Raw genomic sequence first — 16,753 nt, forward strand, 5'->3', positions numbered from 1 at the left:
TCATGAGCATGAAACTTGTTTGGGTCTGGGGCATCCTCTACTTTCACTTGAGTCTACTTACCGCAATTACTACATGCCTGCCATTCGAGGATGGCAATAATAATAATGTCAAGATAAATGGCCAAAGTTTAGAGCTAACACAGACTATCAATATACAACGTCAGGAATATTTGCAAAGGCAATGCGATCTCTGGTCAAATGATATGGAGAAATCACAATCCCTGGACGATTTGACCGAATTCCAAATGGATCATATGATTGTGGATCAGGAGCATAAATTACTATATTGCTATGTACCCAAGGTAATGAAATTCTTTTAAGCTAAAGTTTTAAAAACAAAAATTGATAGCCTAGCACATTTCAATCATGAAGTGTTTGTTGAAATTTTCTTTATTCTTTCCCTTCGTTCTTTTTATATTTTTTTGTGCTTGTTTACTAAAAACTTGTTTCTTCTTTTACTGTTCTTGTTGCTCTGTTGCCTGACAACCGATCAGCTTTCAACATGTGTTAAATTTCTATATATGCACACATATATACACCAAAATGTATATATGTATGTACGATTTTTGTGGCATGTAAGCCAAATAAATCAACAAATTGATGGGCCATCTAATTGAAATCAAAGAAATGTGTTACACTGTGAATACACAAGCGACTATCTGAAGTAATTCCACAAATGATATTGACATGATCCCCCATCCACTCTGTTTGTGCTCTTCTTTCAGATGTGTCTTATGTGGCTTTCATAGAAATAAACAATAGATTATAAGGCTTCATTCATGTATTATTGTTTAAAATTTTGAGCCCTTTTTGTCAGAAGATCTTGTGAAAAATGTCGGTCATTCTTTCTGAACCTCAGAACCTTTTAAAAACTGATTTTGTTTAGTTATAGCCACTTAAAACGCTCACTGTCTATAGAGACTATCCTTGTGATTGAGTTGCTAACTATATAAAGTGCATAATAATCATAAATCCACCTTAGACCACTTGGACCTTATCTAAAATTGATTTAATGCATGTCTATGCATTATCTATTTGCCCATACAGGGTGATCTTTAAGCAACTTTATTCCATTTTCTTTATGTAAATGAAATCAAAGCATTTAATACTCTTGCTGAGCAACCCGGTGCATAGATCGCAGTTCAAGTTGCAGTTTTGAGGCCACAGTACAGCAATTATATAGTTATTGCTATTATCAAGCAAACTGCTCATCAAAATATTTGTTATTAAACAATAATTGCCCAGCAATTTGCATAAATATCGCATACGTTAAGAGAATATTTCTAATCTATAGAGAATATATAATACATATACGTATATAAAGAATAATTTGATAAGCCTATTAAATATAGTCGAATGATTTGCATATACATAGTGCTTATCAAACACTCCCCGGTCCTCCGACTAAAGCCATTATTAAGAGATAATCTAAATATTTTAAAATTGAAGACCATTTTTAATTGAATTAGGAAATTAAATAGAAAAAACTCTTATAACTTATAGGCGGAAATTCCATCTTATCTAAAAGAACCAATAATTTATTAAAAACTATTTTCTGTTTCCCTCGTTTGATTAGATTACCAAAGTCGTTTCAATCTCACCTACCACTTTTTGTTTGCCCTATGAGTCTTCAGGTGTGAAAATATAAAAATAACTTTGTGTTTCATAGGCGAACTTTGAACCATTTTGAAAAGCATAATTGTATGAGCGTGTAGGCCTTCCTTTTCTAAAGAATGATAGCGGTCTTATCAATCAGTTTTTTTCTAAATCGATTCATTTTGTTGGTATGGGCATATTGTTAACCTTAGTAAAGTTCTTGTAGATTAATTAAGGTTATCTTATTGACCAATAAAAGAAAAACTTGCCTACTAAGATGAATTTAATAAGAAAACTTAAATCTATAAGAGATTTAATACTGATTATGACTTTATTGCCCTTTCACTTATGATTAGTTAAATGAAAAGTTCAATATCTTATATTTCCTTGATTTTCTTTATGAACAGATGCATATCAATGCACTTAATCAATAAAAAATAGTAAACAAAATTTAAATTAAAAGCTGTTAGAGCTATTGAAGTTGATAGAAAAACTTTGAAAGATTATTTTGAATTGATTTTTAAATGAAAAGTTGTAAGTTAAATCGAACTTTCAACAATGTTAATCAACTTTAATATATTTTGATTTAGAATTAAATATTTGTACTTATAAATCAATAACAATATCAATTGATAAAGTACCGAGTGCTTTTATTTATTTATCTATGAACAAAAGTAATCCGTTTACAATAACACAAAAAGTTTACAGATAACTTATTGTCTTCAATGTTTTTATAACGAAAATGTAATTTGAACACTCATAGAAGTCAAATATCACCTCATGAATACATACATAGGCATACATAAATATATATGTGATCACCAAGTGCCAATCACCTAATTGTTGGAGGTGTGTGCCACACGTTATTTCTTATCTTCTAGCCCTTGGAGAGGGACAGAGACGTCACTTTAAAGAGGGGGCCACAACTGCCTTCATAGTGTATACAGAGTATACAAAATTTAATTTTCATTTTGCCACATCACACACACACAAACACTTCGCAGTTCTTCCATGAAATCGTAAATTGTGAAACATTTATGTATACACTTATGTAGGTATTTACCTGTGGCCATTCGAGTTTTTATGTGACCGACCATTGCGTGTGCCGTTTTATGATTTTTTGTTTTAGTTTTTCTTTGTTCCACCCCTTTGAGCATAGTTTAAACAATGCCACCGACCAGTGAGTTAGTCAAAATTTAATCATTAATTTCATTATATCAATGGATTATATGAAATGTAGTAAAGTGTGATAAGCACTTTCCTTGTGCTTCGCGCCATAAGATGTAAGCTTAGGTAATAAATTTCAGTATAAAATCACCCTAAAAAAGAAAGGGTGATTTAGTCCTTATTACCTTAATTAAGCATAGTTTAGTCTTGATCGATTTTAAAAGAGACTCATAATGGTCCCTGCTAGTTATTTCATACTGTACACATGATTGACTGTGTCCAAAATAAAAGTCTTTAACATCCTTTTTCCTTCTTTTTTTTTTTTTAAATTTTTCCATTATTTAAATAAAATTCATGAAAAGAACTTACAACTAAAAGTGTAATTTTTATAAATCTTTACAAAAGTATTTCTGTACTTCAATTCAAATGTACCAATAATTTAATTAGATCGTACATATGTAAGTTGTGAATAGTCTGAAGATTATAGATCGGAATTTTTGGTGGGGAAAGGTATAACAACTACTGTGAGGTTTTTTAGCAACAAGAGCAGAGTTCAGTACATAAAAAATTGATAGTTCTCTTGACATTTAAAGAAAGATTTTGATTCCAAATACTTGTCTTCAAAATTGCTTCGAAAAGAAAGGAAAGAGGAGAAGGAACCAACTAATAGGTAAAATAGAAACAAAAAAAACGCATTTAAAATTTAAGCTTATGTTTTATTCAAGTCCATCACTGAAAATGTTAAAGAGATCAAATCTTTGTTTGGTTGTAAATAACCAATTGTAGAAATTATTACAGGGTATCTTAAAGTTGATTTGTTAAATCAAATTTTCTTCGTAATTTTCACCGAGATTTTTGCCAGGTTTTAACCTTTAAACAACTAAAGAGCTTTTTGCTTATGTAATTTAAGTTGTTGTTATTGTTGTTGTGGTTGTTGGGGCTATTGCCGCATTTAATTGCGCTGGACATTGTCGGGTCTTGACTAAATGTTTATTCATACTTATGTATATATATCTTGCTATCTATCTATATAGTATATTGTGTAGTTGTTCAACTATTGTCTAAGGTAATTCATTAGACAATTAATCTAGATTTTTGTTTTCAAGAAATTAAAATTTATTGCAGTTTGCAATTAAACAGAAAGTAAAGCAAATAGAGAAATTTTTATTATTTTTTTATGCTAATGCAAATTGCTTAAAATGTTAAAGATATATATAAATATATATAAAATGTCACATTCTTTTAATGGGTTTTACTTTTACACAAGTTTCATCATTAAAAAAGTGTATTTATTCAGGTTATGACAAATCATTTTTGTTTTTAGTTTATCAAAATTCATGGTAAAAGGAGGTTATGTGACGAAAGGTAAAATGTAGGTAATAAATGGAGGTTTGATAGGGTACTCTAAGGTCCCCATCAAACATCCAATGGTTTTTCTGGATATGTTATCTTTGAAATAAGAAGTAAGTGTTGAATAAACCACATTCCAGCAATCTTTTCTTTCTATTTTTTGTATGTTGTTGAAGACTAGGCCATTTTATGATTACAATCAAATAATCATAATTATTTTTATCAAATGACATTTGAAAATATATAAGACGATTTCAATCAATAAGATTTTATTTCTATCTTGGAACTGCTTTGTTTATAGATTCGTTGTCACTCGAGACCTCTTTTGATCTTTATAAACGATATTTGTATAAATTTCTCTCTTCATATGAAAATGTTATTTGTCTAGGAAATGCACGTAGATAGATAGATCTAGGATAATTAACTTTTTTAGAATGAATGAATGAATTTTTAGAATTTTGATGCATGTGGATTCCTCTTCCAACAATTTTCTTATTTTGAAACTTTTCGTTCTGGAAATAATGATTCATCTAATGGTGTTCATCTTGAAAAACTATTACTATGATCTATATACCTATGTATTTGAATTTCACCGGAACTAATGGTAATCTGATTGTAAATACATTCCTAAATGAAACGATAAACATTCTTCATTCTTGTGAAATTTGGTTTTGTTTTTGTTAAACTAGTACACTTTAAGTGCATTCCATGCGATGTGATATTTAATATATCTAAAAGAAAACGAAAATCATTACAAAAATATATGGAAATAGTTTTCATTCTGCTCCATAATTCAACGGCAAAACGAGCAAACATTGGAAAAACAAAAAAAAAAAAAAAACATTCCAAATAATATTCATTGCGAAAAATTTGTTTATATATTTACCGCAAATCTAAACAATATAATTCTTCATTTTTTCAGGTGGCCTGTACGAACTGGAAACGTGTTCTGATGTTGCTCACTGGTAAATGGCACAATGGCACCGATCCATTACAGATTCCCGGGTCTCTGGCCCATTCGATTGGAATGTTCACCAAGTTCTATGATCTAACTGAAGAGGAGCGGCTAAAGGTGCTTGGTGAAGATTATACGCGATTCATATTGGTGCGACATCCGTTCGAGCGATTACTGTCTGCATATAGAAACAAACTGGAAGGTGATGCCCCAAGTGCACGTTACTTTCAATCTCGTGTGGGTAGGCAAATAATCAAAGAATTAAGACCAGGTGCCACCAATGAATCACTGAGTCTGGGCGATGATGTACAATTCGGAGAGTTTGTACAGTATTTACTTACACCCGAATTGAGTAGAACGAATCAAACGGAATACAATGAACATTGGGAGGTCATTGCCAAGCTCTGTAATCCTTGCGTGATGAAGTATAATGTGGTTGGTGAGTTGTCTATTGAATTGGTTATTTAACTTTGCTCTAACTGATTTGTTTATTCCCAGGCAAATATGATACATTACTTGATGATTCCGCTTTGGCTTTATATCTGGCCGGAGCACAAAATTTAACATTCCCTACCGGCCATAAGCCATCCAGTACTCGTGCCAATTTGCGTAATTATTTTGATCCCTTACCGATCGGAGCTATACGACGTCTGTATGAGATCTATGAGGAAGATTTCCGTCTATTTGACTATGGCATGGATGATGTTCTGGGCTTTGAATTTGGCTAAAACTTGCTTATAATTTGAACTAATCGATAAAACCGTACAAACAACATTTGTGATTTAGAACTAGGCATTATATCTTATTTAGTTAAGTTTAACAAATTGTAACGAGTTCAAGGCGAATATTAGTTAATAGACATTATTGAATTGTTGTCGAATTGTTGTACCAAAACTCGTAATACTATTGTTAAAATATATTTAAATGGTTAAACCTTTCCCAAAAAAACACAAAAACCAGATTAGCTGCCTATTTCCCCCGATATTATTTTACAATTATTAGCAGATTTAAAATTATTGGCAAAAATAATATGAAAAGATAGAATTAACAACTTAAACGCTTTTATTATCCATTTAAGAAACTTTAAGAGTTGTTTTCACTTAGTAGGGTAGACAGATGTAATGAGCTTTTCGCTGTTGAATTATAGCAACAAATTTTCCAAATATAAAGAGAAAATTGTAAACTTCAGCACTTTACAAAAATATTTAAGACTTCATTTAACATATTTGAATTGGTTTTTGACTACAATTTAAATACATTTTTATCCAAAAATTTAATATTACATTTATTTCGTCAAAGGATTGACATCATTTAAATTGTAGATGGAACTTCAAAATCATTCTGTGGATTAGATCAAATAAAAATTTTCGTTAAAAAAGAAAATATATGTAACACAGGAAATATATTACAATGAAATGGATAAATGAATATGAAATGAAATGTGTTACTCCACAACTTTCTAGTAGACAACTTTTGGTCTAAAAAGAAATTCGGATTGTGATCTACTTACCGCTCAACACTTAATTTCATCACTTTATAGATAATTTTTGCACATTTTACCTACGATATTGACGGTATTCAATTCATTAAAGTCAATCTTAACATTTAAAACAAGTGACTCTGGGTCTGAGCTATGTCCCCTGTGTGCTATAACCAAAGATTTTTATCCTATTTTCAAATAGTTTTCCTATAGAGCACCTTTTTCTGTTTTGACTTTCAGGAGAAGATTACTAATTCAGGAATTTTTCTAATATAAAGATTTTAAGCCAAATGCTTCATAATTATTGTCCAATGCGTTAAAGGAAACAAATTTTTGGACACGTTTGATTGTTTCAACATAATTAGAAAGACGCATAAATGAACTAAACCATGTGGGAAAACCAATGTGAGATTAAAAACGAAGTTCACTTGCCTCAATGGCCGCAAACGAAAAATAATTTCTTACACATTTCCATTGAATATTGATAACACTCGACATTACCGAACTCTAGGGTTGGTTATCAGTCAGGTCTATGACTATATAATAAGTAAACTATGCGATAATATTGACGACTAGACAGTTTTCAATGCAATGTTATTCTCAATATTCAAAAACTTGCATTTCGAAGCTTTTGTACTCAAAAAAGCTACTGGAAAGGTTTTCGATCAGGGGCGGATTAGGAGTAAATAATAATACATATTTATTTAATAAATTAAAACCATATCATAGTTAAATAATAATAAAATCGTAAACCCTTAGATTTTTCGCTCAAACTCACTCAGCCCTCCTAGTCCGCTCCTGCAAAATAAAAATAACTTGGTCAACGGTCAAACTGAATAATTTAAATACGCAATATTCATCAAAAACAAACAAAAATAGCAACAAAAAAAGCTAAAACGCAGTACAAAAAAACAACTCGTGCCCATACACGATTAATTATAAAATGATACTAAATATGATATATAAATATGCACACATCAGAATCGTCAAATGTAGACAACAGACATCTATATAGATAAAGATTCTAAAAGGTAAATAAGAACCAGGTGAATCAGGGTATATATCTCATTCCATAATGAGAGTAATATATAGAATTGCATATCTATGTATAAAAACTATAATACAGGAGCATAAAAATTGTTTCGTAGAGCTGGCTAAAATTTCTGCTTGCCTATGATTTGCCTTATTATTGAAAGCGAATAGAGGTAGAGGGTATTATAGAGTCGACCCTACTTATATCTAATGACAAGCCCCCAGGGACAATTGCGTTCAAGGTCAAAAAACATTAAAAAACTAGAGTTTAGTTATATTTGGCTTACTCAATGACAATTATGTATTTTGTTTTCTCTTTTTTTTACTCTTTTCGCATTTATTCGCTCAGTCTGGTTTCATGTTTCACTTTTGACAAGACATTCGAATTTGTTTATAACAAAAAGCGTTTCCTTCTCCTCGTTCTCCACCATCGCTGGTTCTCTTCTCCATTTGCATGCTTGTCAGTCCTTGAATTTCAATTTAAAATTCCGCCTTTCGCCTTCACTTCCCTCCCACTTTGGGTCATTATTTCGCCTCTCGCTTCCGCCTTAGTCATTGTAGCTATAACGTTGCTTCACACTTCGATACTTTTTTAACGAATATAGTGCCTCCACTTCTTTGGCCAAATAGCGTCCCTGCGCTAATAGAGCCACTATCTTCTTAGGATCGCTCTCATCTTTGTGATTCATAAAGGCATCATGGACTTGCTTGCGAAACTTCTCGGGTCCATTTAGGCCGGGATATTCCCGGCCCAAATATTGCAACTGTAATAACCGAGATAAAGTACATACATACATATGTGTAGATAAATTTTGGTGTTTACGCAATTTTTATCTAACTGATGCAATGCCGAGAATCACTCACGTGCTTGTAGAGGGCTATAACTTTAGAGCGTAGCGCAGCAGACATCACCAGTATACGTCTATGTGGCTATGGGTTATTTCTGGAATTGGTAAATGCAATTTATCAACTGAGGCTGTTTTTGTCGTTTATTTCGGTTTTTCTCTTCACAAATTCCTCTCCGGGGGTACAATGCGAACTAGTGTGACCGTCTTATATTTGACCCATTCCAGAGCTAGGGATGAGCAAGGTCACTAATACAAGTGAGCCATCACTGCGACTGCTACTAATATCGTTGTGGAAAAATAATTAGTTATCTTTAATTTATAACAGTATTTTATCACCTTTACATGACGAAAATATGGCCTTTCTCATTTAATATTTTATCATTAATTGCGACTTGTTTTAATTTGTAAGCATTTTGCAACTTTTAGTCAAATGATTTGCCTTTGGTTGTTCGTAAATGTTACATGCATCAATCATCAGTTTAAATAGGTATTTTAATTTAATGATCTCGTATGTATAACAAAAGTCAAAAATTATATTTTATATTTAAATAAATATCACCGTTGATTACTTGTCACATACTCATAATGATATACTCGTGACTGTACACATCTCTATTGGAAAGTATCGTTCACGGAACCAGCTCATATAGCTAGTTCTCAATGTTCTTGTCGGCCGGCCGGAACTTTGTTCGCAATATTAGCAGGTAAATAGGTGTGCTTTTTCCACAATAAAATTAAAATGAATATATAATATATGCTAGAAAATTGTTTTTAATTTTACAGTTATCGCTATCTGACTACAACGTGCGCTAGAATGGCGAGCGAAGTGGACAAAGCACAAACTGCCACCAAAGGTGAAGATACAATTTTTGGCAAGATTTTGCGCAAGGAAATTCCATGCAAGTTCATTTACGAAGATGAGAAGGTAAGAAGGAAAGATAAGAAATGCATTTCTCAGTGCTGCGCAGTTACTTTAAAACAAAAATTAAAATTACTTATCAAGTTTAATACTTTTACTTTTCAAGTTTAATACAATTTCAATATTAAAAAATCAGAATAATAGAAATGATATAAAATTAGCATAAAAACTGCCAAAGTGTCATCACTGCTAATTGAGAATCCCAATTGCTGGCTTATTACATGCATTCACAGAGCAATTATTTTAATGGTTCTTATATCACTTCCAGTGTGTGGCCTTCAATGATGTCAATCCACAGGCTCCAACGCATTTTCTAGTGATACCACGTCAGCCATTGGCGCAATTAAGTCTGGCTGAAGATGGCGATGCCGAGCTACTGGGTCATCTTCTCGTCGTTGGCAAGAAAGTGGCCAAAGATTTGGGCCTGGAGAAGGGTTATCGTGTGGTTATAAATAATGGCCAAGATGGCGCTCAATCTGTTTACCATTTGCATTTGCATTTCCTTGGTGGTCGTCAAATGCAATGGCCACCGGGCTAATTTAAACCAAATTCGTTTGAAGAGGAAATATATAAAGAAGTGTATATTTTTGAATTTTATTCAATTATAAAATATAAATATAAATGTTTTTTGAAGTAGATTAATGGAAATGAGGTTATTCAACGAGTGTAACTGCGTGGAAAACGCTCTTTGAATTCAACCACTTTGTTCAAAAAATTTCTCAATTTACCGCCATTGCGTGTCTTGTCCATAAATGTATCCTCATCAAGACAATTGACCAGCATTTCTTCGGCATCCAACTGATTGGCAATGCTACCACTACGACGTAATCTACGCGTTTTCATCGAATCCACTTTGGTGCCTACAACCATGATAGGAACATCCTGCACATTGCGACAGTTTCTGTTTTTTGCAATTTGACGCAATGGTTCATAAAGCCAATCGTGCAATGAATCGTGCGAAAGCATATCTGAGCAATCATATACTAATATAATGCCATCAATATTACGATATAGACGTTGGCGATTCTCACGCGACATTTTGAATGATGTATTTAGATCATAGAATTCCACAAAATATAAGATTTCGCTTATCGGCTGTGGACTACGTGGAAATGATGGATATTGATTATTTGATTCAGTCCATGATAAAGATGGTGATGACGACGACGATGACGAAGTCCAATTGGGCGATGGTGGCATACCCTCAAAGTTTGGATACTCGTGGAGGCGAACTTGAATATTCCAATATCTATTCTCGCCAACTGTACGTGATTCAGGGGTCGGTGTATTCACACTGCTTGCCAATAGATTCGTTAGGCTGGTCTTACCTACACCTATACAATGTATATAGATAAAATTAGTATTTATCCAATTACTTCTTATTATTTATGTAATTACCCTTGTTGCCCATTAAGAGTATCCGCACTGTCGGTACATCTTCGAAATGTTGCTGTTTTTCCTTCATGTTCAATTTTAATTTTTTTTTAGGGATTTTTTGAAATTTTATTTATTTTTTTTAATTTTATTTCCTTCTTCTTAATTGTTTGTAGTTTTAATGTGCTCGTATCCGTTTAGAAGATGTAGCTGAATGGATCTGATCAAATTACACGTACTTCATTGCCTACTGCAATTAATTTCTTTTGTTTTTAATTTCGATATCAGTTTAGTGATGGCAAAGTTCAGCTGTTTTGCAGCATCCTAATGTATTCACAGCACAGTTCTTAATTAATTGTTTGCACATACTAATAGATGATAAGCTCAGTTTAGAATGGAACGAGGCCAACCGCAAAAAACCTTGATAAAATTCACTGCATTTTCTTTAGATTTGCTTCCATTTCGGTGTATTGATGTAGAATGAAACGAATACAAATGTTTACAATTTATAATGAGAGAATTGCAGATACGGTCATACTAAAAGGCTTAAAAGCTAAGCAGATTTCTCTCTCTACAGCTCTTCCTCTTCTTTCTCTTATCGTTTGCTTCGTATTTGCTCGGCGAGCCGAGTTTGGTTAGAAATTGCATTTATTACTTTTTTAAAGCTTATCAAATTGTTTTTTGTTTAGAATATAGAAATCTGCGTATGGGTATGTCGTGCGTACATGTACATATGTCCGATGTTTTCAAACTTATTTATTTGTAAAGGTTTTTGTTTTTATTAATTAATTAAAGATCAACAAATAATTTGTTTTCATATTAATGTTTTAAATTCCAAATAAATAAGAATGTATGAAAAATGTATGCTTTCATAGCACAAATTAAAATTTGTAACTTTCAAACAATGAAAACTATTTATAAGACGAATTTTTAGGGAATACTTTGCAAAAATATTTTGATTTAGCCGGCATGGGCTTGGGGTCTATATAATTTCCTGTCAATGTCCGGCAGGTGATAACAAGAGATACAACAGATGTTCTGTCAAAAATCGACATCGGCAAAAACTTATCGACTTTCTTACATCACTAATGTAAAGTGCGGGAACATCGCCTTTTCGAATTTAGGGGAAAACAAATCTATCAATATTAGTTTTCAGTTTTCCAATTCCAAAATTAAATTTAAAAGCAATAAAATGAGAAATCACTTTTAAAAATCGGTTAGGATTCCGCAAAGAAACAGATTTGAAAATTTAAGAATGTTTAAGAATTTTCAAGTTTCAGTGTTCACAAATCTTTAAACATCCATCTGATAACGCGGGGCATGTTGCATTTGATATTCCTTTTATATGGCTGACTGACGGTTATACGGTTAAACCGTATAGTCGAGTCTCGGTAATTCGTACCCCGCTAAATCGAAAACTTGACAAATGGATTTATACCTTAGTAACGTCATCAATTTTTAAAACTTCCACTACCTTTTTAAACATTTTTGCGAATTTAAGATCATTTTCGTGCTGTAATTACCATAAAAGTTTTAAAAACAACCTAGACCCTCCTATTCAGACTAGATTTTATACTTCCAATCGATTATAGGTACATATATGCAACATGAAATTCAATTTAGTTAATAGTTTTCAAACATTTCCTTTTATTGTTTATAAACATTCCTCATTTCACATATGCATAGGTATGTGTATGTGTTGTGTGTCTGCCTGTGTTGTGTGTGTATAATCATCTGTCTGTGTATTTATTTTTATTTACTTTAACTACAGATGTGGTTGGAGCTTTCCATCTTGGGGGGCCGGTTGAGAGATTCGATTTTATTTTGATCTCTGGTTTTATATTCTTCATTTTTTTCTTTGCATTTTTTTTTTTTTTTTTGGAAGTTAAGTTCATTTTTGGGAAATAAAATTATATACCGTTTACTTTCAGTTGCATTTATAGTTTGTATATACATATATATATAAGTATATATATTTATATATATATATGCAGTTTATTTGTTGTAATATATAATTTTCATTGGTTTCATTGATTTAAGTTTGTGATAATAGCATTTAAAACATATATATATAATACTATACATACATACATTTGTATATATGCATGTATAGGTTAAATATAATTGATTAAAAATTCAAAAAACAGCTATAAACAGTTTCATATTTCTTATTGATTTTTTTTTCATTTTGTCCTTTTTTTTTGTTTTCTTTTACTTTTTCTTGTTTTTTTTTTTTATTAACAGAACAAACTCTGAAAAAGAGTTGTAAAATTATCGATTCTTGAGAAGTTCTTCTGAGTTTGAAAGTTTATTTTGTGTTTTGTTTTTCGAAAAAACTAACTGAGGAATATATATTTTATCTGTACTTAATAACAATTTAGAGCGACAGTTATTATCATATTAGTTATGCATGTATGTATATGTATGTATACTGTATACATATATATCGGTATGGTAAGTGATATGGGATAGTGTCTTTTATTCTTCATACTATGCGGTGCTGTTTGATGATTATGTATAAGTGGCTGTTTTTTTCCCATATAAAATGATCATTTGTTCTTGGTTATTTTGCGCTCTAGCTCGTTCTTTTTCTTTATTTTTTGTTCTTTTGCAGTTCAACATCAAACATTTTCCTATAATCTTGTATATATATATATATCTATCTTTATTTCTTGGTATTTGTCCTTTATTCGTGATTTTTGCCTATTTGCCTAAACACACATGAAACATTGCTGATCTCTTTCTCTCTGTATGAAGTCATCCTTCAGATGCCCTTTCCACATTTGTATGTATGTATGTGTGTATGTGTGTTATATGTTTGTTTTATGTTAGGGGAATATCCTTGCAAGAATGTCTATTGATCAGAAAGATTTATCTCGAAATTTTTAACAAAGACTAACTTTGCAAATATTCATCAAACGTTTAGCCTTTTTTTTTAGTTTCTGCAAGAATATTCCAACTTCGACTTTGCCGTAGCTTAAAATATATATTTATGTTTCTTGTTATTTAATATTTTTGGTGATTTTTTTAAATGCCATTTTGATGCCCCTTTTTAATACTATATAAATTACATACATACACGAATGAGAAATTAATTCAAATGAAAGTTGATTGTGAGACACAAAAAATGCATGAACAATGTTTTTTTTTTTTGCTATGCATTTAATGTACGTTTTATTTATGTATTATTTTATTTGTTAGTTAATTTAATATTTTAGTATTTTTCGGTATCTTTCGTTTGTTTTCCTTTCGGTATTTTTTTTCTTTACTACTACTGATCATTTGTGCTTTTGTGATGGCTTTTCTTTTGCGCTGCTTTGGCGAAGACTTTGTTAATAATATTTAAATAAAAATTAATTTAAATATATAGATATATATTTATTTTTTACATACATATTAACTGTTTTGGTCACTTTGTGTTTAGGTGTGTGTAGTTGTGTGTGTCTGTACATGTCCTTAGCTGTGGAAATTTGTTAAGGGAACAAAATCTTGCAGAAAGTTCGAGAAATTATGTTGATTAAAAAATTGTCGAATTAGGATTTTATTTGCTAATGTTTTCTAGGAAAGGCAATATAAATCCTTTTTTTTATGAAATCAAGCACATTTCGTAAATCCTTAGAGCAAAGTTTTTCTTTTTTATGTTTACATCTTTCTAAACCATTAAAGGATCCAAAATGTAAAATTCTCGAAAGGCTGCATAAATAAAATATGAAAATGCTTGTCTTAATAAACAATTATTTAAATCTAAAGCTTTTAAACTAAATTCAAATAGAAAATTTAAATTTTTACATTATTTTGTTCCCTTAAAAGATAGAGAGAGAGAGAGAGATAGAGAGAGAGTAAAGAAAGTCTGAAGTAAAAGTAGCGATAGAAAGGCAATCAACTGAAACAAAATTTAAATGAAATTCGTGTTTGGTTTTGTTTAAATTGTTTAATATTTATATATATAGTATATATATATATATAATTTCATTTTGTCAGTTTTTTTTCGGTTTTGTTTAAAGTTAAATCAATAATCAACATCATTTTATATAATTTGTTTTGAAATATGCAAGTTGCCATATACATATGTATATATATATATATATAGGTACATAAATATGTAAACAAACATATCTATATATATATATAATTTTTTTTTGTCCTGTTGTTGCTGCTTTCTTGCGGTTAATTTATATATTTTTTTTGTATGTTGTGTTAATTTACAGTAGTTTAAAGTTTTGTTATTTTTGGAAAAGCAAGAATTCTTATTTCTTGGTTTTTTTCTTTTTTGAGTTTGTTTTGTTTGAACAATATTTGTAATTTGAATTATATTACATAAATATTTGTTAATTTATACTTTGCTTTTGTTAATTTTTGGGGAACATAACTACAATAAAAACTGTATATTATTGTGTTGGTTGTATTTATTGTGTGTGTGTGTGTGTTTGAGTGTTTAAACAATTTTCTACATTTGTTTTTATTCGGTTATGTTTTCTTTTTGCTTTCGTTTTTTTTTGTTTTATATTTTTTTACAGGACAAAAACATCTAATTGGAATCAATTCAAATAATTATGGCTCTTTGGATTAAACAATTTGAGTTAGTTTTGTATATAATCTTGCAGAACCATTGAAAAATGATTTAGATCTGCCGAATTTTTTTAAGGAAAAGATTTAGTTCTAAGCCTTGGATTAAGAATATGCAGTCTAATTGATTAATAATTCATTTTTATTGCAGATATGACTTAAAATGGATAAATTTGAATAGAAAAATATTAAAATAATTTATAATTTAAAAAAGTATTAGACACGGAAAGACATTGTTTTTGCTTAAAAAGAACAATAAAATTTATTTAACTATCAATGATACAAGAAGTTTTTCTTTGGACAAATAAAAAGTTTTTTTTTATTATTTATTTTAACTGCAAGATTATATATTAAATATCGGCAGACCGATACCCAATTTGCATTCTTGATTCACATATATAATATATATATAGTAGTATTATATATATGTATATATAAATTTATATAGTTTCATGTTGGAATATATAATATAAATAGTAATAACTATTATTGTTCTTAATATTTCTTTTCTTTTTTTTATAAACGTTCTTTTGCCATAATTATTTAATTTAGGTAGTTTTAGAGAAGTGTCTTTATGTTATAAGTGAGACAACAAAAAAATATAATACTGGGTGGTCCATTAAACATTTGGATTTGAAATCGGAAAATTTCTTTAAATTTATTATTCAAAAAGTCAATAAATAAATGACCCATTATTAAACTGATGGGTTATGGAAAGCCAAATTATTAACTGTCCACCCTGAATAAAGTTAAAAAAGAATAACAAAAAAATATTTAAAAAAAAAGTGAAACAAAATTGATAAATTTGGATATTCAAAACGTTTCGATATCGGATTTCTGTTTTATGATATATGATTTCGAAATCACTTATTAAAGTTTCACTTTTATTATTTGCTTTTCATTCTACTAGTTTATAATATATTTATATTTATTTATTTATATATATATATAAATAATTCATAATATATGCACTATATATGTATGTTTGTTCGATTTGTTTTACTTACAATAAATAATAAATAATTTACATAACAGTTTTAACATTTTGAAAAACTATACCAAAACTTAGCTTCGAAACACCGAAGTTTGTATACCCTTCGTATATCTAATTTGAGGTAATCATAATTCATGGAACTTTTTTTTTAGATTTCGACTGTTTTTTTCAATTTGCACATAAGTTAAACTGAAGAAGTTTGGAAAATATAATCGTCATTTCCTTTAATAATGTTTGGCAAATACCAGTGGATAAGAGACATCCCTCATTAGGTTGTTGGGTGACATAATTATGTAATAATGACCAATAGTTTCGAAGACTATAGGTATTTTCTATAAAAAATTACAGACAGACATGACGAAACCGACAAATCGATTGCACTTTCTAAAATGATGGAAGAAAGGGTATACAGTTCAATCAATCAAAAATATAAAAAAAAAACAGGTAAACAGAATAGGAAATTCGGTTCTAA

General features: G+C 30.2%; 4 protein-coding genes across 5 annotated transcripts; 2 read left to right on the plus strand and 2 right to left on the minus strand.

Moving 5' to 3' along the window:
- Window positions 1-2: 2 nt before the first annotated feature.
- LOC6643520 (carbohydrate sulfotransferase 11) lies at window positions 3-6,340 on the plus strand. Its single transcript, XM_002066306.4, has 3 exons — window positions 3-302; window positions 5,036-5,507; window positions 5,567-6,340. The coding sequence occupies exons 1-3, from the start codon at window positions 3-5 to the stop codon at window positions 5,794-5,796; spliced, it is 1,002 nt and encodes a 333-aa protein (XP_002066342.1). The 3' UTR covers window positions 5,797-6,340.
- Window positions 6,341-7,847: 1,507 nt separating this feature from the next.
- LOC6643521 (electron transfer flavoprotein regulatory factor 1) lies at window positions 7,848-8,630 on the minus strand. The gene is made up of 2 exons (XM_002066307.4): window positions 8,445-8,630; window positions 7,848-8,344 (listed from the first exon to the last, which is right to left on the minus strand). The coding sequence occupies exons 1-2, from the start codon at window positions 8,487-8,489 to the stop codon at window positions 8,129-8,131; spliced, it is 261 nt and encodes an 86-aa protein (XP_002066343.1). The 5' UTR covers window positions 8,490-8,630; the 3' UTR covers window positions 7,848-8,128.
- Window positions 8,631-9,062: 432 nt separating this feature from the next.
- LOC6643522 (adenosine 5'-monophosphoramidase HINT1) lies at window positions 9,063-9,929 on the plus strand. 2 transcript variants are annotated; one of them, XM_002066308.4, is made up of 3 exons: window positions 9,063-9,132; window positions 9,212-9,353; window positions 9,616-9,929. In XM_002066308.4, exons 1-3 carry the CDS (start codon window positions 9,089-9,091, stop codon window positions 9,883-9,885), a joined length of 456 nt encoding a protein of 151 aa, XP_002066344.1. In that variant the 5' UTR covers window positions 9,063-9,088; the 3' UTR covers window positions 9,886-9,929. The 2 variants fall into 2 exon arrangements, with proteins under 2 accessions (XP_002066344.1, XP_046866952.1); XM_047010996.1 differs by having other exon boundaries at window positions 9,116-9,140.
- A 26-nt stretch (window positions 9,930-9,955) lies between these two features.
- On the minus strand, window positions 9,956-11,196 carry LOC6643523 (rab-like protein 3). The gene is made up of 2 exons (XM_002066309.4): window positions 10,746-11,196; window positions 9,956-10,681 (listed from the first exon to the last, which is right to left on the minus strand). The coding sequence occupies exons 1-2, from the start codon at window positions 10,810-10,812 to the stop codon at window positions 10,005-10,007; spliced, it is 744 nt and encodes a 247-aa protein (XP_002066345.1). The 5' UTR covers window positions 10,813-11,196; the 3' UTR covers window positions 9,956-10,004.
- Between the last annotated feature and the right edge of the window lie 5,557 nt (window positions 11,197-16,753).

Source organism: Drosophila willistoni (assembly GCF_018902025.1).
Source record: "Drosophila willistoni isolate 14030-0811.24 chromosome 2R unlocalized genomic scaffold, UCI_dwil_1.1 Seg200, whole genome shotgun sequence".
NCBI classification, from domain to species: domain Eukaryota; kingdom Metazoa; phylum Arthropoda; class Insecta; order Diptera; family Drosophilidae; genus Drosophila; species Drosophila willistoni.